This window comes from Sapajus apella, unplaced genomic scaffold, assembly GCF_009761245.1.
Source record: "Sapajus apella isolate SASKATOON/1434 unplaced genomic scaffold, GSC_monkey_1.0 scaffold12, whole genome shotgun sequence".
NCBI classification, from domain to species: domain Eukaryota; kingdom Metazoa; phylum Chordata; class Mammalia; order Primates; family Cebidae; genus Sapajus; species Sapajus apella.
Window position 1 is genome coordinate 5,626,535 of NW_022436952.1, and position 26,712 is coordinate 5,653,246.

General features: G+C 52.6%; 2 protein-coding genes across 2 annotated transcripts in view; one reads left to right on the forward strand and one right to left on the reverse strand.

Annotated features, from left to right (window-relative positions):
• Positions 1–340: 340 nt before the first annotated feature.
• Positions 341–19,490, forward strand: GPR179 (G protein-coupled receptor 179). Its single transcript, XM_032279825.1, has 11 exons — positions 341–1,368; positions 4,273–4,381; positions 5,854–5,941; positions 6,357–6,592; positions 7,395–7,463; positions 7,822–7,931; positions 8,558–8,796; positions 8,985–9,123; positions 10,098–10,203; positions 10,733–10,879; positions 12,586–19,490. The coding sequence occupies exons 1-11, from the start codon at positions 575–577 to the stop codon at positions 17,659–17,661; spliced, it is 7,113 nt and encodes a 2,370-aa protein (XP_032135716.1). The 5' UTR covers positions 341–574; the 3' UTR covers positions 17,662–19,490.
• A 1,912-nt stretch (positions 19,491–21,402) lies between these two features.
• Positions 21,403–26,712, reverse strand: part of MRPL45 (mitochondrial ribosomal protein L45) — a 31,510-nt gene continuing 26,200 nt past the window's right edge. Inside the window, exons 5-8 of the mRNA XM_032279826.1 lie at positions 25,829–25,877; positions 23,892–24,041; positions 22,317–22,490; positions 21,403–22,104 (exon numbers count right to left, since the gene is read on the reverse strand). Of these exons, the coding sequence (XP_032135717.1) occupies positions 22,018–22,104; positions 22,317–22,490; positions 23,892–24,041; positions 25,829–25,877 (460 nt within the window). The 3' untranslated portion in view covers positions 21,403–22,017. The remainder of the gene's footprint in view (positions 22,105–22,316; positions 22,491–23,891; positions 24,042–25,828; positions 25,878–26,712) is intronic.

Sequence of the window (26,712 nt, forward strand, 5' to 3'; positions counted from 1 at the left end):
GGGGTCAGGGGGCGCAGGCAGCCGGAGCAGACTGCCAGGAGATGCAGCTTGGCCCTTTGCTGCCAGGAGCCTGAGTGGAGCAGAGGGGTGGAGAGAGGGGCACAAGCTCATCCGCGGTTGCTATGGCGCCCCATCCTGGATTTGCCCATCTCTCCTAATGGAGCAAAGGGCAGACAGAGGGAGGGAGAGAGGGAGAGAGAGCACAACTGGTGCCTTCCTCTGCCCTTCCCTCCATCTCTCTCTGGAGCAGATGTGGGTGGGGGATGGAGGGAGCCTGGATACTGGACAGGAGGGGAGGAAAGAGTGGGGTGCCGGGATTAAGAGGTTTGAGATAGGGGGCCACACTGAGAGAGGAGGGGGCAGGGCCCTCATACCTACGTCCAGAAGCCAGCTGCTGACGTTAGAGAGAAGAATAAAGCAGACGAGCCGGCACCAGGCACCAGCAGGAGAGGGAAAGGGAGCCAGAAAGAGAGACACCAGGATACGAGGCGTGGAGGCAGACAGCCCCCAGCCTGCAGCCTCTGCCTGGGCTCTGCTGAGCCTGGACCCCAGGGTCTTGAGAGCTGCCCCAAGGATGGGCACCAGGGGAGCAGTCATGCCCCCTCCTGTGTGGGGGCTGCTAGGCTGCTATTTCGTCTGTGGCTGGGCTCTGGGGGGTCTACGGCCCCTCCGCTCTCTGCCCCCTCTGTCTTCCCAAGTTGAGCCAGGATCTGTGCCCATGCAGGTGCCCCCAGAGGGGGCTGAGGCCGCCCTCGCTTATCTTTACTCTGGAGATGCCCAGCAGCTGTCGCAGGCGAATTGCAGTGAGGGCTATGAAGCGCGTGGGGCAGGAGCCATGCCAGAGCTCCCCCCAACCCTACAGGGAGCAGCGGGCACCCTTGCCCAGGCCGCCAATTTTCTCAACATGCTGCTGCAAGCCAACGACATCCGTGAGTCCAGTGTGGAGGAGGATGTGGAGTGGTACCAGGCACTGGTCCGCAGCGTGGCTGAGGGGGACCCAAGAGCATACAGGGCTTTGCTGACCTTTAACTCTCCACCAGGGGCCAGCCACCTACAGCTGGCCCTGCAGGCCACCCGGACTGGAGAGGAAACCATCCTTCAGGACTTGTCTAGGAACTGGGTGCAGGAGGAGAGCCCACCTGGGGACCTGGACACCCCGGCCCTGAAGAAGCGGGTGTTGACCAATGACCTAGGGAGCCTTGGCAGCCCCAAGTGGCCGCAGGCAGATGGCTATGTGGGGGACACGCAGCAGGTGAGGCTGTCTCCTCCTTTCCTGGAATGCCAGGAAGGACGGCTCCGACCTGGCTGGCTGATCACACTCTCTGCCACCTTCTATGGACTCAAGCCAGACCTCAGCCCAGAGGTCAGGTAAGTGGGTTTGTATAGGATTGCATGCGTGTGTGGGCATGTAGGGGAAGGAAGCACAGGTCCCCTCAGCTGTGCATGGGCCAACTGGCATGAACATGTGTATGCCTGGTGGGGCACACAGATATGGATATCTGCACTCAGCTATGTGTACTGACAGTTGGCTCTGGGAATCTGTAACTATCTGTTAACACATACAGGTATGAGTGTACATGTGTATGAATCAACCCATTTAAGTCATATTTATCTGGGTTTATGTGCTCTAGCACATGCAGGAATGTCTGTGAGCCTGTGCATATACAAATAGGTATACACATGCAGCATACATCTATATCCAGGTATACACACGTGTGTAGAGATGTGTCAGTAGAGACAGGCAGAGGTCTTGGTCCCCAGGCCTGAGGAGCGAATGCAAGAGGCAGGAGAGGTCTTGGTGTGGATGACCGTGACAATCCATGCACCAGGCTTGTCAGAGAAGAGCCGGGTGGGCACTCCAGGAGTTCAACCTGCTGCTGTCTAGCTATTGAGATCTGTAAAAGGAGGCTTCCCAGGAGAAGGAAAACATTATTTTTTTTGAGATGGAGTCTCACTGTTGCCCAGGCTGGAGTGCAGTGGTACAATCTCAGCTCACTGCAGCCTCCGCCTCCCAGGTTCAAATGATTCTCCTGCCTCAGCATCCCGAGTAGCTGGGATTACAGGTGCATACCACCAAGCCCAGCTAATTTTTGTATTTTTAGTAGAGACGGGGTTTCATCTTGTTGGCCAGGCTGGTCTCAAACTCCTGACCTCAGGTGATCCTCCCACCTCAGCCTCCCAAAGTGCTGGGATTACAGGCATCAGCCACCACACCTGGCTAAAGGAAAACTCTTGAGGGGGCTTGGAATCAATGCTCTTTCTGCCAAGGAGCTGGCTGAGTCCCCAGGGCCATCTCCTTACACGGAGCAGGCCCCATTGTCCTGCCTGTCTTGATGATGCAGAAGGTTGTGATTCTCCTCCAGTAACTGACCTCCTCCCTCAACCACAGGAATGAAGGACTGAGGGTCCTATTGGGAAGGGAGCAGCAACTGAGCCTAGGATGGCAGGGCATTCAACAATCAACACTCTCCAGCTCCGTGCCCCCATTCATTGTTCCTAGTAGGGTTCCCCTCCTGCCAGCAGGCAGCCTGGCTTCTTGCCAGCTCAGCCCAGAGCAGAGGCTGAGGAGCTGCTGGTCCAGGTCAGGGCTCCTCCATTTCATATCTCCTTTCCTGTGATCAATTCAGACCTGGCTTGGGCGGAGAGAGCAACTGGTTAGCAGCTGAGCTGATCTCTGTGTGTGTGTACATACATGAGGAAGTGTGAAAATCCCCTTCAGAGGATCATCAGGGCCCTGGCTCCTGCCATGTCTTGACATGCGCCCTCCCTTTACTCCTTGATAGAAACCAGGAAACGATGGGATGTCAAAAAGCCGAGGGCTGGAGAGAACAGCCCAGTAGGAAAGAGACTGTTGTCCACAGAGACAGTGAACATGCATGACACTGGAGAAATGGAGTGCATGCATGCTCTTCATACACACCACAGGTGCTGGGCTAAAGTTTGCAAAGACTGCATTGTCCCCAAATCCGGTGACTGTAGGGGCAGAAAAGTGTGATCTCTATCCCTTTCCTCACTCATCATAAGGGTCACAACACTCTAAAACAAAAGACAGATTAACAAGAGAAAAGGCATAACCAATTTATTTAATCAAAGTTTTTGTTTGTTTGTTTTCTGAGACAGAGTCTCACTCTGTAGCCCAGCCTGGAGTGCAGTAGTACAATCTCGGCTTATTGCAACCTCTGCCTCCTGGGTTCAAGCGATTCTCCTGCCTCAGCCTCCTGAGTAGCTGAGATTACAGACGCCAGCCACCACACCTGGCTAATTTTTGTATTTTTAGTAGAGACAGGGTTTCTCCATGTGGCCAGGCTGTTCTCGAACTCCTGACTTCAGGTGATCTACCCCCCTCGGCCTCCCAAAGTGCTAGGATTACAGGCATAATCCACTGCACCCCACCTATTTAATCAAAGATTTACATGACACAGGAGCCTTCAGAAATGAAGACCTAGTGGCAGAGGCTCAGTGGCTTACACATATAATCCCAGCACTTTGGGAGCCCAGGCGGGAGGGTGGCTTGAGCCCAGAAGTTCAAGACCAGCCTGAGCGATATAACCAGACCTTGTCTCCACTAAAAATAATTTTTTAAAACTAGCCAGGCATGGTGGCACATGCCTATGGTCACATGAGGTGGGAGGATCACTTGAGCTATGATCATGCACTGCACTCCAACCTGGGCAACAGAGCAAAACCATGTGTCTTGCTTCAGTGAAGAATGGTCAGCCCTGTAGAAATGTGACTGGACAAAAGAGGCTACGATCTAATGGTGGCAGACCAAGTGCAGAAACACAGCCAGGCCCTCTCTGCCCAGCTTCCTCTCGGCCTGTGTAGCATCCTTCCTCCCAGGTAGAGGGCAGGATCCCTCTGGAATGAGGGTCATATGACCTACTTACTACCAGTCAAGGCAGGCCAGAGAATTTCTTTATGACCAGCCCCTACACGGAAAGGCAGGGGAAGATGAGAATAATACTTCCTGGTTTTATGTCTTGCTCTGGGGAGGGAGATTCTAGTTTCTATGACCTGCCTTGGGGAAGGGGAATTCTGGTGTCTAGAACTCACTTCAGCAGGGAGAAGGAGGAGTGGGATATAAGAGGGCAGGGGAAGGTCAGAGAGACCTTACTTCTGAGCCCTTCTCATCTCCTTTAGTTCAAAGTCCTCAGCATGCCAAAGTGCCATAATTTGGAGTATCGTTTTCTGGGCCCCAACAGTGCCCAAAGTGGACACATGTCCACTTTGGCATCCATCACTGTGCCCCTAACTGGCGATTCACTGCCGTAGGGGGCAGGTGCAGATGGCCGTAGATCTCCAGAGTGTGGACATCAATCAGTGCGCAAGTGGCCCAGGCTGGTACTCCAGCACACACCTGTGTGACCTCAACAGCACTCAGGTAAGGATGAGGAGGATGGGGGGGCACTACAACTCAGTGCTCCGGGATCCCTCCCCAGGGCTCCTCCCTGAGCCTCTGTTATGTATCTCCTTTCCTTCCCAGGACCACACTCTCCATGTAACACAGCTCTGGGCTCCTCTTGGCCCACAAAGGGTGCTCCATTGGTCTCTCTACATAAGGATATTCCATTTTGATGAAATAAATGGAATTGCTGGTTGGGGTGTGGGAGGAATCTAACCAACAAAGGAGCTCAAAGAGGCCTGGGACCAGTGACTGCTATGGGACCTGGGCCAGAGGCAGGTAGATTCAAAGCTCTGGGTGCAGGCGACTCACAGTGATGGAGAGCACTGGCTGGTAATCATGCAGGTCCAGCACTGGGAAACTGGGAGGCCAGTGAACTCATCCGCTCCATGGTTACAACGACTGCACACTTGTTCCTGAGCTGAACTGAAGCCAGGGCAAGCCCTGTGGCCTGCTAGGGCTGGCGGGCATATTGTTCTGTGTGCACAGGTGGTCCTACTGCTCTTCAGGGCACACGTGTCTGCAGCTAGAGGTGGAGGGATAGAAAAGGACTCCCACCATCCAGTTCACTGTTTAACCCAGACACATTCACTTCTCTGGGTGCATGTTTGTTTAATTGTGCAGACTGTGGCAGGAACAGAGTGCAGTCCAGTGGTCCAGAAAAGAGGGGAAGTTGGGCCACAGCTTCACAAGCACCACACACTAACCCTTCTAGGTGAGGTCAGGGGCTGGATATAGACTCTTCTAAGGTTAACCCCTTCCTTTGCGCCACTGATGTCTGTTCCCAGCCATTCCCCACAATAGATCTGACCTCATTTGCTCATATTCCCTGCCTGGCTCTGAGGTCTACTCTGGCCCCTGCTGGGCAAACATTAATGGGAGGAGGTGGAATAAAGGCTGGCCTTGGCATCCCACCAGCCTGGCATTAGCCTGGCATTAAGGCTGGGAAAAACAGCCCTGTGCCAAAGCCAGATGGCCCCTGATGAAAGAAGCTGCTCCTCCATGGGGGCCTTTCCAGTCCATTTGTGTGCCAAGGAGGGAAGCTGGTGGGGACCCTTTGAAGCAGAATGTAGGCACACAAGGTGTGGCTGGGCTCAGAGCTCTCCCTGCTTCCACTTCCCCCAGTATCTTGCCCTAGCAAGAGCTGGACACTGGGAAATGGGTCCTATGAGGTTCCTGTCTCTGCCAGTCTGAAGAAAGGGGTGATTTCTCCCCATGCTCTTTGCTGTGGATCTCTTTGGGAAGAGAGGCAACAGCAGAGGTAGGGTAGGGTACATTTTCCACAGAGGGAAAACTTCGCAAGGACTAGAGAGAGCTTCCTGAGGGATTCCCTAATGTGGACCCCAGTCCCATGGATAGGGAGGTAGATGAACCCTCCATCTCTCCCAGGAGGGAATATTCTTCTAGAGAAAGCCCCACATAAACACATATTGTGTTTGTCGTCCCCACAGTGTGTCCCCCTGGAGAGTCAGGGCTTTGTTCTTGGCCGCTACCTCTGCCGATGCCGACCTGGGTTCTACGGAGCAAGCCCCTCTGGGGGTATGTAAGTGTGATTAGGGCTGGGCATGCGTTTTACAGGAGAGGCTGGACGGGAGGGTACAGAAGAAAGGCAGGTGGGGATGAGACCCTGGGAGGGAACTTGTGGGGCAAGAGCAGAAGGTTGAGAGAAAGCAGGAGAGGCAAGCAGGGTGCAGTGTGGGGGTGTCTGCACCTTCTGAGTATGAGCCCATAACATACAGATGTGATGCAAGTTGGCCTCTCAAGGAGCCCTAGCTTGGTGTCACCTCTTCCTGGTACCCTGCCCTCCCAAGGAAGCACCCATTCCCACTTGTCCCTGGAGCCCTAGATCACAGGAGAGCAGGGAGAGGGCTGTGGTAACTATCAGGAGAACAGGCTGGGATGTCAGGATGCTCTAGCTGGGCCGCTCTCCCTGCACCAATCTTGTTCTTTATAGGGTTAGAGGACAGTGCCTTCCAGAGTACCGGGCAATTCGGGTCCCCCGAAGGCAGATCTGGGAGACTGCTGCGGTGCCTGCCATGTCCTGAGGGCTGCAGCAGCTGCATGGATGCCACACCGTGCCTGGTGGAAGAGGCCGTGGCGCTGCGGGCCACTGTGCTGGCCTGCCAGGCCTGCTGTATGCTGGCCATCTTCCTGAGCATGCTGGTCTCCTACCGCTGCCGCCGGAACAAGGCAAGGAAGGCCCCACACCTCATGCACATGGGTCCAACCCATCTCAACTGGAGACCTGAGACTACCTAAGACCAGAATTTAGAAGAAATACGTTCTAATCTTGATTCTAAATCCAACTCACTATGCAGCATTATGCAAGTGATTTCTCCACCTTGGACTTGCTTCCTCATCTGTAAAATAAGGGCATTGAACTTGATTCATAAACACTAGTTGAATATCTACTCTAAGCAAAACACTGCCTAGGCTCAAGAGGAAGTGATCTGGGCCCGCACAGAGCTCCCAGTTTAATGGAGAAAGCAGACATGTAAAGAAAATGACAGTACAGTGAGATGGGCAAAGATGGAGGTGTCTATCCATTGCTGTGGGAGCTCACAGAAAGTCATCCTGCCTGAGATGGCATGGGAAAGACATTCTGGATGTGACATGAGCCAAGCTTGAAGGTTAACTGGACACTTACTGGGCCCAGAAGGGGTACCTGATTCTAGGCAAGGGAGCAGCCTGACCCAGTGCTTGAGGAACGCATGAGATCCCTTCCAGCTTCAGCAGCCTCTATTTGAGCCGAGGTCTGCAGCAAGGCCCTGAGCGGGAAGGGGAGAACACAGGGATGTGTGGGAATGATGTGAAACCTCGGCCTTAGCCAGGTTTAGTGCCAGCGGAGCTGAGCCTGTGGTGACAGTGGGGGTGTGACTGTGGGCAGAGAGGGCAGAGCCAGTGTTACAGGGTGAAGCCTTAGCTCAGGGCCCGAGAGCCTCCGGCACCATCGTCCAGGCTCTGCTGACATGCCTCTCTCCTTGCTTCACAGAGGATCTGGGCATCTGGAGTGGTCCTGCTGGAAACCATCCTTTTTGGATTCCTGCTGCTTTACTTTCCTGTGAGTCTGTGGCCAGAGGCTGGCCCTACCTTCCAGCATCCCCTATAGCCCCAGAACCCTTCCTATTCTCTGCCCTCTGGAGGGGATTCAGAGACCTCAGATTTCCCCTACTCATACCCACAAATGGCAAGCTGGTCTGTGAGTTCTGGAGCCCCAGGCTTAAAAGAGCTCTGTGACTTGCAGAGTGACTTAGGGCAAGTTACCTAGCCTCTTTGACACTTCAGCTGCTCCTCTGCAGAATGAAGGTGGTGATGCCTCTATTTCAGGGTTGTTGGGAGGATCCACAATGAGCTTAGCATGGGCCTTGCCTGCAGCAGAAGCACCGTGGAGAGCAGAGACTTTTGCCCCTTCCCACCAGGTCTTCATCCTGTGCTTCAAGCCCAGTGTATTCCGCTGCATCGCCCTTCGCTGGGTGCGGCTGCTGGGTTTTGCAATCGTCTACGGCACCGTCATACTCAAGCTTTACAGGTATGGCCTGGGCAGACCTTGCTCTCATGCTGCTCATCCCAGACCACCCCAGCTCACTCATGGAATGCCGTTTTTCAAAGCCAGACCCGTGCCAGCCCCACTCCCCTGTGCCCCCAAGTACAACCCCCATCACCACAGCCTTCTCCTCCATGTAACTTTTGGGCGGGTAGCAAGAGGCAGCAAACCATGAAAAGGATGGAAGGACAAGTACCTGTGTGGAGGGGAGGGCAGCAAGGGACAGAAGCCAGGGCACTGGCTCCCTCTCCGTGGTCCTCCCAGGTCCCTGCCATCTACCCTGTGTATTCATTTTTTTCTTTTTTTTTGAGGTGGAGCCTAGCTCTGTCACCCAGGCTGGAGTACAGTGGTGTGATCTCTGCTCACTGCAACCTCTGCCTCCCCAGTTCAAGGATTCTCCCGCCTCAGCCTCCCGAGTAGCTGGGATTACAGGCGTGCCACCACACCCAGCTAATTTTTGTATTTTTAGTAGAGACAGGGTTTGACTGTATTGGCCAGGTTGGTCTCGAACTCCTGACCTCGTGATCCGCTCGCCTCAGCCTCCCAAAGTGCTGGGATTACAAGCGTGAGCCACTGCACAAGGCCAACCCTATGTATTCTAACCCTCGCAGAGTGCTGCAGCTGTTTCTGTCTCGAACGGCCCAGCGGAGCACCCTTCTGAGCAGCGGGCGGCTGCTGCGGCGCCTGGGGCTGCTCCTGCTACCTGTGCTGGGCTTCCTGGTTGTGTGGACTGTGGGCGCCCTGGAGCGAGGCATCCAGCACGCACCTCTGGTGATCCGAGGCCACACTCCCACTGGCCGCCATTTCTACCTCTGTCACCACGACCGCTGGGACTACATCATGGTTGTGGGTGAGCTGCTTCTGCTGAGCCCGGCCTCACGCTCGTCCCTGACTCTCAGCCTCCTGGGGTCCTCTTGTTCTGGTTCTCCTGCCTTGTCCCCAGACCCCTGGCCCAGGCTACCCCTAGCATATCCTTCTGAGAAAGGGATGGCACGGTGCTGAGGCAGTGCCGGCTCTCTCCCTCCCGCCTCCTTGCAGCTGAGCTGCTGCTGCTGTGCTGGGGCAGCTTCCTGTGCTACGCCACGCGGGCTGTGCTCTCCACCTTCCACGAGCCACGCTACATGGGCATCGCCCTGCACAACGAGCTGCTGCTTTCCGCTGCCTTCCACACGGCCAGGTGAGGACCGACCCACCTACCAACCACAGCCCCTTCCATTCTTACATTTTGAGATGGAGTCTCTCTCTGTAGCCCAGGATGGAGTGCTGTGGGGCCATCTTGGCTCACTGCAACCTCTGCCTCACAGTTTCAAGCGATTCTCTTGCCTCAGCCTCCCCAGTAGTTGGGACTACAGGCACTCGCCACCACGCCTGGCTAATTTTTGTATTTTTAGTAGAGACGGGGTTTCACCATGGTGGTCAGGCTGGTCTCGAACTCCTGACCTTGTGATCTGCCCACCTCGGCCTCCCAAAGTGCTGGGATTACAGGCGTGAGCCACCATGCCTGGCTCCCTTCCACTCGTAACACCACTTCTCACCTCTCCCATCCCACGCCATCCTGGTGACACTGCTATGCTTCCTGGTGACACTGCTATGTCTCAACATGGTGAGGAAGGTCCCCACTTCTAGCTTTCTCCCTACCCCCCAGATGTCCCTACTGTACTGTACTCCAGGCCTGGCCCATGTGAGGAGGCCCCCGACACACAAGAGGAGGACAAGTACCTTCCTCCTAACTCCTTACCCCTCCCAAAGAACCCCTCCAGCACTTAACATACCCCTTCCCACGCTTGCTCAGTCCTCCCTGCCTTCTGCCCTCACTCCTCAGCCATAAGAGCAGCAGGCTGCTGTGTGTCGGTAAGGACGGGGTGGAGGCAGAGTTAACCCACAGAGTGGGCCTAAGAGTCCGAAGCACACGTCTGTGCTATATATACACAGCCAAAGACAGTGAGCTGGAGTAGTCTGGGAAGGCCTCTTGGAGGTGGGGATTAATGGGATTGAGGTGGGACCTAAATCCTGGAGAGGACAGAAGAGGGCAGAATGCCTCCTTGTCCTAAGGGGATCAGGGCTGGGGCTGGGGTGAAATGCTAGTGAGAAGGTGAAGCAGCAGAGGCCACTCCCGCCTGCAGTTATGACCTCCCCCCATCCCTCCCCCAGGTTTGTGCTGGTTCCCTCCCTGCACCCAGACTGGACCCTCCTCCTCTTCTTCTTCCACACCCACAGCACAGTCACGGCCACACTGGCTCTGATCTTCATCCCTAAGGTGAGGTCTTCCCCTCCTGCCCGTGAGGCAGACCCCAGCCCCTCTGTCAGGGGTGCTGTGGATCTGCTGTCCTGCAGCGCCCTCTGCAGGCCAGGGTGAGGACGACAGAAAGTGCTGGGTGAGTGAGCAGAGTGCCAGGGGCCCTAAGCTAGGAGTCCACTTGGGTGGGGATGCTCTCTGCTTCCAGTTCCTGGGCAAGGGAAAGAAGAACCAGAGCTGGAGAGGCTCTCTCCTGCAGCTGGAAGATTGGCACACTCTGATAATCTACTCAGAAGCAGGTACACAGGGAGAGATGGGGGAGCTGAAGGACCAGGCTAGGAATTGCAGGGTCGGGAACTTGAAACTACCCCGCTCTCTGAGCTAGAGTCAGGGAGGATGACGGGAGCAAACTCTAAAGACCCCCAGAATTCCAAATCAGAGAAGGGGTGAAGCGTCACCAAGTAAAGACACATTCCCCAGGGCAGGTGAGAGCAGGAGTGGACAGGGAACCAGGGTGAGTCTTACTCCCACTCACATGCGCCCCTGCCAGTTCTGGAAGCTGGGGGCTCCTCCCCGGGAGGAGATGGTGGATGAGGTGTACGAGGATGAGCTGGAACTGCAGCACTCGGGCTCCTACCTCGGCAGCAGCATCGCCTCAGCCTGGAGTGAGCGCAGCCTGGACCCTGGAGACATTCGGGTATGTGTCACCCTCCCCGCCTCCTTTTAATGCTAGCTTTTAGGAATGGAGCAGAGGGAGCCCTGGGCCCTGCCACCTGGGCTGTGTGCCACTGCAAGTCCTCTTCCCTCCAAGACCTGCTCTCTCCCTTCTCCACCACTGCCTGAAACTGATTCCCCTGACTCTGTTCAAAGGAGGCCACACACACCCAAGTGGGAAAACCCCAAAGCCCCAGAACCAGATGCCAGAAGCCCAGGCCATGTGGCAAGCTACAGGCAGGGCCGAGAGTGGAGACCTACTCCCTCGTGTCCTCCACTCTCACTCAGCAGGAGCATCAGGTGGGGGCAGACTAAGAAACCCCTCAGCTGGCCGGGCATGGTGGCTCATGACTGTAACCCCAACACTTTGGGAGGCCGAGACAGGTGGATCACTTGAGGCCAGGAGTTTAAAACCAGCCTGGCCAACATGATGAAATCCCATCTCTACTAAAAATACCACAATTAGCTGGACGTGGTGGTGTGTGTCTGTGGTCCCAGCTACTCAGGAGGCTGAGGTGGGAGGAGGATCACTGGAGCCTGGTAAGTCAAGGCTGCAGTAAGCTGAGATCGTGCCACTGCACTCCCGCCTGGGTGACAGAGCACAACTCTGTCTCCAAAAAAAAAAAAAAAAAAAAAAACCTTAGCCCCCAGCAAAGCAGGATGGTTTGTGACCCTAGGACCATCTGTGGGGTTGGGTAGATTAGGCAGTGGCCACCAGGATCCCCATTTCCCTGGACCTGGCAGGTCTTAGAGAGAGGAAGTTCTTCCTGGGTCTACACTGGAAGAGCATGTTTATTCTCGTTTCTGTCCTCAAGGATATCATTATAGTCACCAGAACCCCAATAAGAGGCTCAGTGGGTAACATACAAAGAGAGCTGAGTCTAAGCCCATTGTTTTATACAATCCAGGCTCTAGGAACCATCATGGGAAGCCATTCTCTCCATCCCCTCCACCTCTACTGGGGTTCCCTCCACACCTGACTTGTCTGCAGGCTCACAAAGCGAGTCCTTACATCTCCCGAGTCCTTCCTTATCCCAACTGCCCCTGCCCATTTCCGCCTTGTGTCCTCACCCCTCTGAGGTCTGCCTGTCCTGCCTCCTGAGACCCCAATCCAGCTGAAGGGCCAGGGAGTATGGAGGGGCAACTCCACCCCTAGCTCTCCACTTTCTGGAACACAAGCCAGTCTGCAGCCCCTGTCTGGCCTTGGGAGAAACCCAGATCAGAAGACTTTTAAAGCCCCCGTTCCATCATTTACACCTGAACACCACATTTCACACCCACTAGTCTCAATCTCATATAATGCTCTTAAGGAAGGTAACACTGGTCACCCAGGTAACACTGCTTTACAGGAAATGCAGAGGCTCAGAGGGGTCATGAAAACAGCCTCCGGGCACACAGCACATTGAGTGTCCCCCAAGCTACTGACTTCCCACCCGACCACAATGCCCAGAGAAGGTAGTACACCTGAGTCCTCTGAGCTGACTGCATCTGGCTGGGACTCAGGTCGGCAACTGATCTCACAGGTGAACAAAGAGGTGAATTCTGAGAGTTTTAGAAGCAGGGAAGAGATACAGCTTGATGGAAAGAGATCCCCCAGGGAAAATGGTCTACGCAAGGGCGGAGGGCCAGCCAGCCAGGGAATGGAGGGAGCTCACCTGCAGCCCTGCTTTCCTTCCTGTCGCCCCACAGAACGAGCTAAAGAAGCTCTATGCCCAGCTGGAGGTCCACAAGACCAAGGAAATGGCTGCGAACAACCCCCACCTGCCCAAGAAGCGGGGCAGCTCACGCCAGGGGCTGGGCCGCTCCTTCATCAGGTACCTGGCGGAATTCCCCGAGGCCCTGGCCAGGCGGCACTCCCGGGACTCGGGCTCCCCGGGCCGCGGCAGCCTGCCTGGCTCCTCCCGCCGCCGGCTCCTCAGCTCCAGCCTCCAGGAACCCGAGGGGACACCGGCTCGCAAGTCCCGCAGCACCTACGACCAGCGCAGGGAGCAGGACCCGCCTCTTCTGGACTCACTGCTGAGGAGGAAGCTGGCCAAGAAGGCCTCTCGGACAGAGAGCCGGGAGTCGGCGGACGGGCCCCCTGCCCTGGGCTTCAGGTCGGCCAGCGCCCACAACCTGACAGTGGGAGAGAGGCTCCCCAGAGCCCGGCCCGCCCCTCTGCAGAAGTCGCTCAGTGTGGCCGGCTCCAGGGAAAAGGCCTTGCTCATGGCCAGCCAGGCCTACCTGGAGGAGACCTACCGGCAAGCAAAGGAGCGGGAGGAGCGGAAGAAGGCCGAGGCAGCCATGGCCAGCCTGGTGCGGAGGCCATCGGCCCGGAGGCTGGAGCAGCCTCGACGGCCCCCTCTGTCAGCTCCACCTTCCCCTGCCAAGAGCAGCAGCATGGACAGCTCTCATGCCTCTGGGAGGCTTCACGAGGAGGCTGGGAGGAGGCTGCCTCACCCACCCATCCGGCACCAGGTCTCCACTCCCATCTTGGCCCTGTCTGGGGCCTGCCTGGGAGAGCCAAGGATGCTCTCTCCCACCTCCACCTTGGCTCCAGCCCTGCTGCCAGCTCTAGCTCCAACCCCAGCCCCCACCCTGGCACCAGTCCCAGTAGCCCCCCAAAGCCCCAACTTACTCACCTACATCTGCCCCTGGGAGAACACAGAACTGCCAGTCAAGAAAGAAAATGTGGCCCAGGAAGGACCCTCAGGGCCAGAGCGTGGCCACCCTTCCCCTGCCCCCGCTCGGGCCAGGCTCTGGAGGGCCCTCTCTGTTGCAGTAGAGAAAAGCAGGGCTGGGGAGAATAAGATGGACACTGAGGACGCGCACCTCCAGAAGGAAGCTAACGACGTGGGCGAAGACCGGTCCAAGATCTTCCCAAAATCCCACAGTCTCAAGGCCCCTGTTCAGCAGGGTTCCATGCACAGCCTGGGGCTGGCGATCAGAGCTCTGACCCGCTCCCGGAGCACCTACAGAGAGAAGGGGAGTGTGGAGGAGAGTCCTGAGGGGCAGAACGGCAGGGCTGTGGGAGACAGTGTGGGGGCACCCTCCCGATCGCCCAGGCTAGGCCGGCCCAAGGCGGTGAGTAAGCAGGCTGCTCTTGCCCCCTGCGATGACGAGGAGTCCCTCCAGAACCAACAGAACGCTCACACCAGCAGGATGCTCCAAGTCTGTCAACGGGAGGGCAGCAGGGAACAAGAGGACAGAGACAGAAGGACGCCCCAGGGTCTAGGGGAGCGGAAAGCTGAGACAGCAGGTAAAACAGGGCTTGCCACACTGAGGCAAGTTTCTAGGGACAAAAATGTCGAGCAATCAAAAGAAGCCCCTGTGAGGGTGCAGGAACTGCCCAAAGCTGGCCTCCAGCCCCTGGGTAGTGCTGACCACAGGGTGGCAGAGGTATGCCCCTGGGAGATCACTGAATTAGAAACGCGTCAGCCGGACTGTGGTAGCAAGGCCGAAATCTGCCCCTGGGAGATGAGTGAAGGAGCCCCTGAGTTGAAGGCACTAAGACAAGACCCAGGTGACTCCCAAGAAAAGGGGGTGGGGGCCCCAGGAAAATCAGAGCCCACCGATGTGGCTGCCATGATGAGGAAAAGACCAGAGAGGCTGGTGAGGGAGCAGGAAGCTGTGTGTCCCTGGGAGAGTGCCGATCATGGAGGTCTGTTCCCTGGGTCAGCTCCTCAGGACGCTGGCAGAATCAGAGACAGATCTGAGGCAGGGGGCAGTGTGGAGGCCAGGAAGGTGGAGAAGCCTGCGGGGGAAGCTGCTGGCCCAGACACTCATACACCTGACATCGCCAGGGCGGAGCTGTGTCCCTGGGAGGCAAGTGAAAGAGGTGAGGGCGGGCAACCAGCCCAAGAGGTAGTAAAGGATCTCTCTCAGGAAAAGCAGAAAACCAGGAAAGCAACCTTTTGGAGAGAACAGAAACTGGGTGGAGACTTGGAGTCTCTTTGTCCATGGGAGAGTACAGATTTCCGGGGCCCCTCAGCAGTCTCAATTCAGACCCCAGGAAGCTCACAGTGTTCAGGGAGTCTGGGCAGTGGCATTGCTGAAGTGTGTTCCTGGGAGGCAGGAGATGCTCCTGCTGTCGGGAAAGCAGAGATCTGTCCCTGGGAGCTGGCTGATAAGGTGATGGGGCAGGAAACACTGAATCTGGGAACAGGTGGAGAATCTCTCCAAGAAAAGGAAAAAGCCTCCAGAAGAGGAAGCTTTGGAGAGATGGGGGAACAAACTGTGAAAGCAGGGCAGAAATTAAGTCAACAGCAGGAGTCGGTGTGTCCCTGGGAGAGGACAGTCCTTGGGCACTCCAGCCCATGTCTAGACAATTCCTCATCCAAAGCCGGTGGCCAGTTCCTATGCAATGGAGGAAGCAGAGCAACACAGGTGTGTCCACAGGAAGATCTCAGGCCGGAGGCACAGGAAGCAACACCTGCCAAGGCAGAAATCTGTCCCTGGGAGGTAAATGAAAGAACAAGAGAGGAATGGACATCAGCACAAGCACCAAGAGGAGGAGAATCTCAAAAGGACAAGGAGAAAATGCCTGGAAAATCAGAAATACAAGATGTCACAGCTTGGGAAAAGCCTGCAGGGCAGATCCAAAAGCAGGAAGCAGTCTGTCCGTGGGAGAGTACGAACCTTGGCAGCTTCTCACCACAACCACGTCCTCAAGACACAGAGAGACCCCAAACCCTTCTCCAGATGTCAGGCAGCATGGGAAGCAGCGCTGCCAACATTTGCCCTTTGGATGTGGAGGAAATCCTGACTGCTGGGAAGGCAGAAATCTGTCCCTGGGAGGTGGGTGCTGGAGCAGGGGAGGAAAGCGCTGTGGGAGTCAAGGACATTAGGAAATCCCCAAATGATACAGTAAAGGCTTCTGCAGTTCTTCCCCCCAGGGAGATAGCTGTTACTGCTCCAGAGAAGCCACAGAAGCCAACCCCAGAGTGGGAGGTTGCTTGTCCCTGGGGGAGGGTGGGTCCAGGGGCCTCCTCTCAGCATTCAGATACTCTGGATGCTGATGGACCAAAAGCTGAGTTCGAGGAACTGGACCATGTGGGGTGCAGGCCTGCTGAGGTGTGTCCCTGGGAAGCGCAGGAAGCTGCTACCAGTGAAAAAGCCGAGATCTGTCCCTGGGAGCGGAATGAAGGGACTATTGGGAAAGGATTGGACGAAGAGACAGGGAGTGAATCAGCAGAGCAGAGGGAGAAAGCTCTAGAAAAGGGGGGACTTACTTCCCTGGGAGAAGACCTATCAAAAGGGATGACAAAACTGTGTCAAGAACAGGAAGCTATTTGTCTTTGGGAGAACCAGGACTTGAGGGAATCCCCTGCTTGGGCCCCCAAGATCTCAGACTTGCCCACCAGCATGCGTAGTGAAGTGGCAGAGGGACATTCCTTGGAAGCAACAGAGAAGGGGGACCTGACACAAGACGCAAAGACAGGCTCCTTCTCAGAACATATAACCCAAGAAAAAGCTCCAGCTTCAAACACAGAAAAATCCACTCCTGAAGATGGGGAAAAAACAAGCAATGAGCTACAATCTGTCTGTCCACGGGAGAGCAGTGCCCCAGCAGGTTCCTTTTCCAACCCAGACAGACAGTGCCCTGACCAACCTAAAGCCAGCTCCCAGAGACTGGTCAGCACGGGGGGCAGAGCCGTTGACGTGTGCCCATGGGATGTTCCTGATGCAAGCGTGTATAAACTTGACAGCAGTGCCAAGGCCGAGACCTGTCCCTGGGAAGTGACTGAAAGAATCCCTGTCAAAGAGGTGTCAAGACAGGATGGAAAAGGGGACTCTCAAGAAGAGAAAGGCAGAGCCCCAGAAAATTCAGAACCCAAAGGTGTGCCAGTTCAGAAAAAGTCAGAGATGGCAGACTTCAGGCAGGAGGAGGCTGTGTGTCCCTGGGAGAGTCAAGATGGCAGGGGACGGTCCCTACAGCCAGCCCCAGATGCTTCTGACAGCAGCAGTTCTGAGGCAGCAGGCAGTGTGGAGACCAGCGTGGCGGAAGTGTGTCCGTGGGAAGTGGAAGAGGCTCCCTCCGCCAAGGAAGCAGAGATCTGCCCTTGGGAGGCAGGTGGAGGAGCAGCAGAGGAAGGGGGACTGGAACAGGAGGTGGAACGAGAATCACAACGGCAAGGAGAGATGTTCCTTCAGAAGGCAGGTCCTGGAGGGACTGAAGAACACTTCTCAAAAGCAGCAGGAAAGCCCAGAGAACAGGAGGCAGTCTGCCCTCGGGAAGGCACAGGCTCAGGGGGGCTCTTGCTCCAGTCAGGTGCTCTGAACCCCGACCAACTCAAAGTCAGCCCCCAGGGAGCAGGCAGCATGGGGAGCAGGATGGCAGAGCTATGCCAATGGGAAATCACAGATCCAGAAGGAAATAAAATAAAGGGCACCATGGCAGACATCTGTCCTGGGGAGGAAACTGGAGTCCCAACTGAGGAATCTGGCCTCCTGGCTTTAACAGCAACTCAAACAGAATTTTTCCCCACAGCTCCTGAAAAACCACTATGCCTTTTAGTCCATGGGCCTCTGGACCACTTCCTTCCGGTAAGCAAAATCCTTTGCCCCAAGGTAAGCAGGCCAGCCAGTACTTCCACTCTAGAAGGTGTCAGAGAACTACAAGGCTCTTCAGGGCTTGAGTCAAGGACCAGCTTAGCCCCAGAGCCAAGTCTCCATGAAGCCGAGTCTCAGTCTTCCTCCTTAACTGAAGACCCAGGCCAAATGGTTTTGGAAGCTCAGTGTGAAGAATTCACCCCTCCAACGGTCTATCCTTGGGACTGGGAGTAACAGCCTTCTTAGGTGAGGTCAAACACAGAGCTAGCTTTCAGGAGCCAAGGCCCTTCCCAAGCCCAAGGGTTCCCAAAGAGCTGAACCAAAGACAGCTTGGTCACTTCCCCTCCTTGAGACCAGAAGTCAACTCATCCCAAAGACGAACTGTATGAAAAGGATACAGTTTGGACACCAATGGGAAGGCCCACCCGGTCTTTATTTCTAATTTTTCTTCCTGTTGGAGGAAACAAAGATTGGACACTGCTTCTAAGGACTCCTCCCATTCATCTACGGTACTCACAACACAAACCACCCAAGTCTGGACACTTACCGCAAAGCCAGTGTCAGGGATGAAAGGAAGTCAGCTGTGGCCAGCCTACCTTCTCTCATGGGGAGACCCTGAATTCTCTGAAGTCTACGATGGAGCATTTTTTTTAAGAAGAAACTAAACAATACAAGGCGTTGACAACATAGGGACAGTGGACCACAGAAGGCTATAGAGTCCACCATAGGAAGCTGAGGAGCCATTTAATTGAAGATAAATTGGAGGAAAAGCTAAAATGACTCAAAATAGGCGCCTGAAATGCCTTAAGGACCTTGTCATTTTGACTTTGAATCTCCTGTTTCTGCTTTATTGCTTCTCATACCTGCCCTGCTTGACTGCTGAAGCAGAAACAACCAGGCACACTAACATCCATTTCAGCACCTGGCATCCAAAGCCGCTTCAGAGACAGAGAACACAGAAGAAAGCAATTTCCCCAGGTCCTCCCCACAGTCAAAGGAGCTCTTCCTTCCAGACATCCTTGTGTGCCTCCTGCTAGTTTTTTAGGGGGTCTCCCCCTCTTCCTGCCCCAGCTCTCACCAGTCTCCAGAGCTCACCTCACTGGCTCATTTGCCTCCCCCTAGCTTTTCAGCACTGCCATCAACAGGATCCCTCTCTTTTGTCAATGCAACTGGAGTCAAGAGGAATCTCTGATTCTGATGCAAGAATCCCCCTCCCACCCAAATCACTTGCTCAGTAGCAAGAGGACACATCAATCTCCTTTCAGAGGAGCTTGAGAAAGGCAGTCCTGTATACAGCCAGAACTCCACTTCTGCCCTCTGAAAGAGGAGTGCAGTGGGGCAAGTTAGAAGCCTGAGGGCCGGGGAAAGGGCACTGTGTGAAGACAAAGCCTTCTTTCTTAGGGAGCTCTCTCTTGGCTCAGCTTCCTTCTCTCAACAGTTCAGCTACCCTTGCTTAAGCAGTACTAGATTACAAAGTGCTGGGATTAGATGATAATACCAGAGGGAAATGAGGAAGGAGAAAACATACAAAGAAGTCCCAAGATTGGCAAACGGAGGTGGGGGAGGGGGAAGGTGGCAGCTAGAGATGGTAGAGCTTGACAGGGGCACTAAGATGGCAGTAAATCACATCCTCTAACAGTATAGACGTTGATGTCATTCATGGGGAGAAAAAGACGAAACAGGGAGACCAAATACTCAAAGGGAAAAAAAGAGATGCAACATCTAGTCTGCATGTTAATATGCTGGGTGGTTATGGGACTTCACAGAGAAAGTAATAAAGTACTCCACTTCCAAAAGGGAACAGAGGAATGGAGTAACCCACTCTCTTTTGGGGACCAAATGTCCTCATTCCCTTACCTAGGGACCTTATCCTGGGCTTTTAGAGCAGTAACTTAAGTGTGGTGTTGTCCTGGGCTCTGGCTAGTTAGCCTTACAGCTTCTGAGCTAATGGGGATTTTGCTGTGCACCCCAAAACAATTCCATTGAGTCTGGTCTAGCCGGAAACAGCAAAGTTGCCACCAAACCCACTCTTGTGAAATAAACCATGTCGGGGGGGGGGGTGGAAATAAAGAACGCTTTTTCTTGACACTGCAGTTGGTTCTAGCTTACTCATAATGATTATTATCTTTTTTTTTTTTTAACATTTCTGAACAGTAACAGAAGACAGATAAGGAAAGAACAATGCCTGTTCCAAAGCTGAAGGTAGTTAACACTACAGTCTGGGACTTTGGGTTATCTGGCTAATGCTCTGCCAGTGCCCAGGTCAGTGCTGACACTGCAGATGGTCTGTGCCTGGTCCTTCTAGCCAGCCCCTCACATCTGGGGCCCATTTGCTCAGCTGGATTTAGTCCCAAGGGGAAATGGAAATGGCATTCATCCACTGGCTCTCTGGTGGCAGCTACTGCTTAGCTGCTATTTAGGATTATCTAGAGAACCCTGAGATATCCAGGGGAGTGGGATGAAACAGCTTATTTGAAGCACTGTTTTTACATATTCAAAGGAATCAATGTATCGTTTGCCTACTAAGTGTGTGTTTTTTTGTTTCTTTGCTTCCCTACCCTGTGAGGATTATTTCCCCTTCCTCCATACTCCCTGGATGTGGGTCCTGCTCAAAGCACTTCCCTTCTCGTTTTGCCTTAAGCCAGGGCTCAGGCAAATAGGATGTGGCCAAACCTCACTCAGGCAGTAATGCTGCAAACTAATACACGCTTTAAGCCAAAAGGGTTGGAACTAAGTAGCATGGGAGTGGTTGACCAGAGACACCAGGGCTGCCTCTTCCCTAAGCATATATATCTTTATTTCCATAGTTAACACTTAACAGGCCAGGAGTGGTGGCTTGCGCCTGTAATCCCAGCACTTTGGGAGGCCGAGGCAGGTGGATCACCTGAGGTCAGGAGTTCATGACCAGCCTGGCCAACATGGTGAAACCCCGTCTCTACTAAAAATACAAAATTAGCCAGTGTGGTGGTGCATGCCTGTAATCCCAGCTGCTTGGGAGGCTGAGGTAGGAAAATAGAACCTCTTGAACCTGGGAGGTGGAGGCTGCAGTGAGCAGAGATCGCAGCATTGCACTCCATCCTGGGCAACAACAGTGAAACTCCATCTCAAAAACAAACAAACAAAAAACCACTTACCAGTTGCTGTAAAAACATCAATCTTCCCTAGTGAAGCCCGGTTTGCTACTTTGCTGATAGTAGCTTTATAGAGACTGGAGAGTTAGGTTATTTATCCTTGACCAGATTCCAGGTTCTTTGGACTCTACTCTCAGGACAAGGTCAGTACAGATTAATCTTTACTTCAAGTAACAGACTGCTTCAAAGAAAATTCTAAGCTTGAGAAAGAGAAGAATGGCTGGGCGCAGTGGCTCACGCCTGTAATCCCAGCACTTTGGGAGGCCAAGCTGGGCAGATCACCTAAGGTCAGGAGTTCGAGGCCAGCCAGGCCAACACATAGTGAAACCCCATCTCTACTAAAAAAAAAAAAAAAAAAAAAAAATTAGCCAGGCGTGGTGACGTATGCCTGTAGTCCCAGCTAATTGGGAAGCTGAGGCAAGATAATAGCTTGAACCTGGGAAGCAAAGGTTGCAGTGAGCTGAGATTGTGCCACCGTACTCCAGCCTGGGCAACAGAGCAAGACTCCGTCTCTAAAAAACAAAACAAAGTTATTTCTCTTGTCACGTTCAGATGACCCAGGACACATGGCCACGTGAGGTCCCACACCCTTCTAATAGCCCATCTGGAGCTAAGAAACAAGGCAGGGCTGGCCTATTTTCCTCTACACAGGTTCATACTCTTGTACATTCACCTTTGATACTGGGTGGGAAAGAAGAGTCCCCATCTCCAAGTGGTGTTAGAAATCAGGGTACCAAGTACTGCAGATTAATTTTCCAAATGTAACAACCTATCCATGGCCCCTGCCTCCCCTGATGCTTACTGATACAGTTAATAATTAAGAACACAATCAAAGGCTGAGGGATAAATTATTTCTTTATATTTTTCCATAAAACTTAAATGCTGATTCATCAGTGAGTCAGTATACGAAAAAGGCCCTCTTAAATATCTTATAAACACGAATTATTCCTTCCAAGTATGGATTTCCTTAAAATCCCATCACTCACAAGTAGGCTCATCTTCCACTTCTGCCATTTGAAGGCTGGTCTACTCGCAGCCTAAACCAGGGAAAATGTACAGAACTCACCAAAATTTTTCCAACACTCTGACAGTGTTTTATTTCAAACTCTGATCCCTGCCCTGTGATTACAAAGAGGATGCTGCTGGTTCTCTCTCTCAAAGTCCCTGCTGTGGGAAAAACTGGTATCCAATGTTCTCTGAAACATGCTGTCTTTCATCTAGACTCAGAAGCTAGACATACAATTTAAACAGGTATAACAGGGCCAGGTCCGTGGCCCTGTTATACCTGCCACCTACTAGGGCCCAGCCATCAGCATGGTTGTTGAGGAGACTGCTGAAAAGACCTGAGCAGGATGGGAGAGAACAAAGGTAGTTCTTTCTATTGCATGATAGGGATGGAAGACTTCAAAGATTCCAGCAACCTCATTACCCAGGCTTTACTCCGGAAGTCATTTTGCCATCAGGCTAGCTGAGGCTTCTGGGCCTCTCCTTGTGCCTCTTCATATTCTTCTTCTGGTTTCAGCTGAGGGCCAGGGATCATCACCGTCTGAAAGAGCAGGATGCCAAGTTGCCCACCAAACAAGTCCATGGCTAACCCAGAAGAACTTCATCCCTCCTCCTACCCACCCACCTACCCACCAAGCCTTCCCTTTCCCGGTGGTACATCACCCCCTCTCACCACTAGGTGGAACCCAACAGAGTGGCTTAGGAGACCATGAGTACGGCCTCAGCTCTCTTAAAGGACTCAAGCCACCTTACCTTAATGATGGGCTGCTTAGGGGGTGCCCATGAGGGAACGATCTTGCCATGCATTCTCCAGCTTCCATAGGGGTTTACCAACTGCTTTTCAAATACAACATACTCCAGGACATCCTTGGGTACATCTTCCTGTCCATACATCAACCGGCCAAACCGGTCATAGATGGCCAGAGTCTACGAGGATGAAAGCAAAGCTGGCCTCTTAGGTTTTTCGGTGTGTGAGTTGTTCATTTTATTGCCACACACCTTTTATTTTGAGACAGAGTCCCACTCTGTTGCCCTGGCTGGAGTGCAGTGGCTCGATCTCAGCTCACTGCAACCTCCGCCTCCTGGGTTCAAGCGATTCTTTTGCTTCAGCCTCCCAAGGAGCTGGGAGCTGGGATTACAGGCACGTGCCACCACGCCCAGCTGATTTTTTTTTAGTATTTTTAGTAGAGATGGGGTTTCACCATATTGGCCAGGCCTGTCTTGAACTCCTAACCTCAGGTGATCCACCTACCTTGGCCTCCCAAAGTGCTGTGATTACAGGAGTGAGCCACGAGGCCCAGCCTGCCACACAACCATTTTTGAAACAACCATAAGAAAAATCTTTTTCTTTTTCTTTTTTTTTTTGAGACAGAGTCTTGCTCTGTTGCCCAGACTGGAGGGCAGTGGTGTGATATCATCTCACTGCAACCTCCATCTCCCAGGTTCACGATTCTCCTGCTTTAGCCTCCTCAGTAGCTGGTACTACAGGTACACGTCATCATGCCGGGCTAATTTTTGTATTTTTAGTATAGACAGGGTTTCGACATGTTGGCCAGGCTGGTCTTGAACTCCTGACCTTAAGTGATCTGCCCACCATGGTCTCCCAAAGTGCTGGGATTACAGGCATAAGTTAGTGTGCCCAACCAGAAAAAAAATCTTAATGGGCAGAAAAAAATTATCTCAGAATTCTGAATCTAGGCCTATCTAATCAACTACTGACACTTTACTCTTACAAGTTCTTTGACAGGGGGCAAAGAGAGGGGGGAGTTAAGACCAAGAAGGAGCCGGGCATGATGGCTCATGCCTATAGTCCCAGCACTTTGGGAGGCCAAGGTGGGCGGATCACTTGAGCCCAGGAGTCTGAGACCAGCTTGGGCAACATGGCAAGACCCTATCTCTACAAAATTCAAAAATTAGCCAGGCATGGTAGTGTGTCTCTGAAGTCCCAACTACCTGGGAGGCTGAAGTGGGAGGATTGCTTGAGCCCAGGAGGTTAAGGCTGCAGTGAGCCACAATCGCATCACTGCACTCCAGCCTGGGTGACAGAATGAGACCATGTCTTAGAAAAAAAAAAAAAAAAAATGTCATTCTCTCTGATGCCAAAAAATAGAAAAGGAAATTAAAAAAAACACCAGGAAGGCGGGAGAGAATATCTTCACACGTCTTAGTAGAGCCAACATGTAACAGTGGGGAGGGGACAGTGGCACAGCAAGGAAGACAGACCACAGTGTACCTTTTGTTAGTGTCTACAGTCCTGGGCAATGATACCCAGCACTCTAGAGGGAGGTGCCCAAGCCGAGAGTGAGAAAAGCTGGGAAAAGACTCTACCTGGCGGGTGTGCATGCGCACGGTGACCTGGCCGTACATGTTGCTCTGGTTCACCATACTTGAACAGCGAACTTGAACAACATGGGAGGGCTCTAAAGATTCCACAAAGCTCCAGCGGACGGTCTTATATTTGATGTCCCAGGTCATGTCCTAAGGGCAAAGGAGAACAAGTTCAACTGGATTTTTCCATCCCTTTAGGGAAGCCAGCGCTGCCACACTGCTCTCACTTCCTGCAAGACTACAGCCAACAGGCAGCGCACCATGTGCTCTCTTGCGCCTATTTTCTCTCTCACCTCCCCAAGTTTTGTTTAACTATTGTTCAAGCTTACCTGACAAGTTTCTCTTCATCTAAATCACAACTTCAGACCCACTCTCCTCTTTGAGGCCCCTTCTCCAAATCAGTGAAAACCACATTCCAAACTGCCAGCATGCCCCATACACCATCATCCCTCCCATATACTTTCACAATCTGGCAATTATTGCGTGTACTTGTGTTGACCGCATATATATATATATATATATATATATATATTTCCCCCCCGCCCCCACTCAGCTATTAACAGTGAAAAGTGGGAATTTTATAGGGCCATGAGGGCTAAACTGTTAAGACTTGGGAAAATGGATAGAAATTCAAGTTCTACCGATAGAAACTCAAGTTCTAATTCTTGAATCTCTAATTAAACCGCAAAGTTCTTATCCTTGGGGGTCCCTCCAAGTACCTCATACTCCTGTTACCACTCAATATAAGCCTCATGAACTCTTGTTAAATCCTTCATGATAGTGCAGGCATATGGAGCTGTGGGCTACTGTGGCCCCTATCCTGTCCTCAGGACCTATGCTCCTGCAGTGTCATTACTGCTTGTTGAGGGACTTCTTTCATTTGCCAGAGCCCTTACCAGAGTCTGTGTCAAGACATTATCATTCAGCTACAAGCAATGGAACTTAAGCCTGTGCCTTAAACTTCCTGCACTCTCAAAACTGATCCTTCTCAAGAAAAACCAGGCTGGGCATGGTGGCTCATATCTGTAATCTCAGCACTTTGGGAGACCAATGCGGGTGGATCACCTGAGGTCGGGAGTTCGAGACCAGCCTGACCAACATGCAGAAACCCTGTCTCTACTCAAAATACAAAATTAGCTGGGTGTGGTGGCGCATGCCTTTGTAATCCCAGCTACTGAGAGGCTGAGGCGGGGAAGATTGCTTGAACCTGGGAGGCGGAGGTGTCAGTGAGCCGAGATCACACCATTGCACTCCAGCCTGGGCAACAAGAGGGAAACTCCATGAAAACAAAACAATAAAACAGAGTTTCACCATCTTGGCCAGACTGGTCTCCAACTCCTGACCTCAGGTGATCTGCTTGCCTCAGGCTCCCAGAAGTGCTGGGATTATAGGCAGGAGTCACCACACCCAGCCCAGCATTTGTTTTCATAACAAAAACCTCAATATCCCATATGAGAACAAGTGAAGGAATAAACAACACAATGGAAATTCTAAAGCTACTTTAAACATGCATACAAGCCGGGCCAGGTGGCTCATGCCTGTAATCCCAGCACTTTGGGAGGTCGAGGCGGGCAGATCACAAGGTCAAGAGATCGAGACCAACCTGGCCAACATGGTGATATCCCGGCTCTACTAAAAATATAAAATTAGCCGGGCGTGGTGACTCCTGCCTGTAATCCCAGTTACTCGGGAGGCTGAGGCAGGAAAATCGCTTGAACCCTGCAGGCGGAGGTTTCCGTGAGATGAGATCGCACCATTGCACTCCAGCCTGGGAAACAAGAGCGATACTCCATCTCAAAAAAAGAAAGATATAACTATCAAGACAGTTGAAGATGAGCAAAAAAAGAAAAAAAAAGAAAAAAAAAGAAGATAAGACCAGAGATAATATCTAGAATCTGTCCATCAGGCACCCCACAGTTCTAAGGATGAGAACTTACTGGAAAACAGTGTTCGGTTACCAAGGTATGAAGTCGGTCATGGTCTGAGCTAGAAAACAAAGTAATAAACGTCATTGATTACTATCCTTATAATACCCTGTATGAAAATTGAAAATGGCCCTGAAAATGGAAACAATTCATTTTTACAAATGTTTTCTGCATATCCACTGTAAGCCAAGTATATAATACGCTAAGTTCTGGGGACACAAAGATGAACAATAATGTGAGTTACCAGAAAACCCTGAGATCTAATAACAGAGTAAAATTAGGTTAGAAGTAAAAAATAAATTTAAAAAAAATTATGTTCAAAAAACAAAACAAAAACGAAAAAAATTATGTTTAAATCTAAGGACTAGGAGGAAATTTCTCTAAAATTACCATACATCCTTAAGATGGGTACCCTCACTGGGACATAGGACCTGGTTTTTGCTTTAAGCTGGTATGAGCAGCAAAGTTCAACACAAGTAACAATCAAAAGCTTGTCTTATCTCCTCTTGCCTCTGACCCAGCATCAATACCATCTGGCTCTGCCTTATATCTTACATTCTTGTCTTTGAACCTAGTTGAAGGTAATCATGTCTTTCCTGGTCCTATATTCTCTCCTTTATCTTGCTGTGTGAGTGGCCAAGTCATGCTGACTCTATACAGCAATGGTTTAAAAAAACACAAAACAGACAACAAACCCTAGCTCCTATAGATACAATATTTTAGGATAGTTCCTAACTGATGAGTCTCAAACCTAAGGTCAAAGATTAGCTTCTTTTTTTTTTTTTTTTTTTTTTTTTTTTTTTTTTGTTGGGCTTTTTTTTTTTTTTCCCCAGGGGAGGGGTCATGGCCCGGTCCCCCCCCCCCCCCCCCTCCCCCCCCCCCGCGCTGCCCCTTTT

Excerpts from the sequence above, each read along its gene's own strand:
- GPR179 (XM_032279825.1), top strand. The coding sequence starts at position 575 with ATGGGCACCAGGGGAGCAGTCATGCCCCCTCCTGTGTGGGGGCTGCTA. Across the intron at positions 5,942-6,356 it reads CGGAGCAAGCCCCTCTGGGG|GGTTAGAGGACAGTGCCTTC; the intron begins GTATGTAAGTGT and ends TGTTCTTTATAG. Across the intron at positions 7,932-8,557 it reads GTCATACTCAAGCTTTACAG|AGTGCTGCAGCTGTTTCTGT; the intron begins GTATGGCCTGGG and ends TAACCCTCGCAG.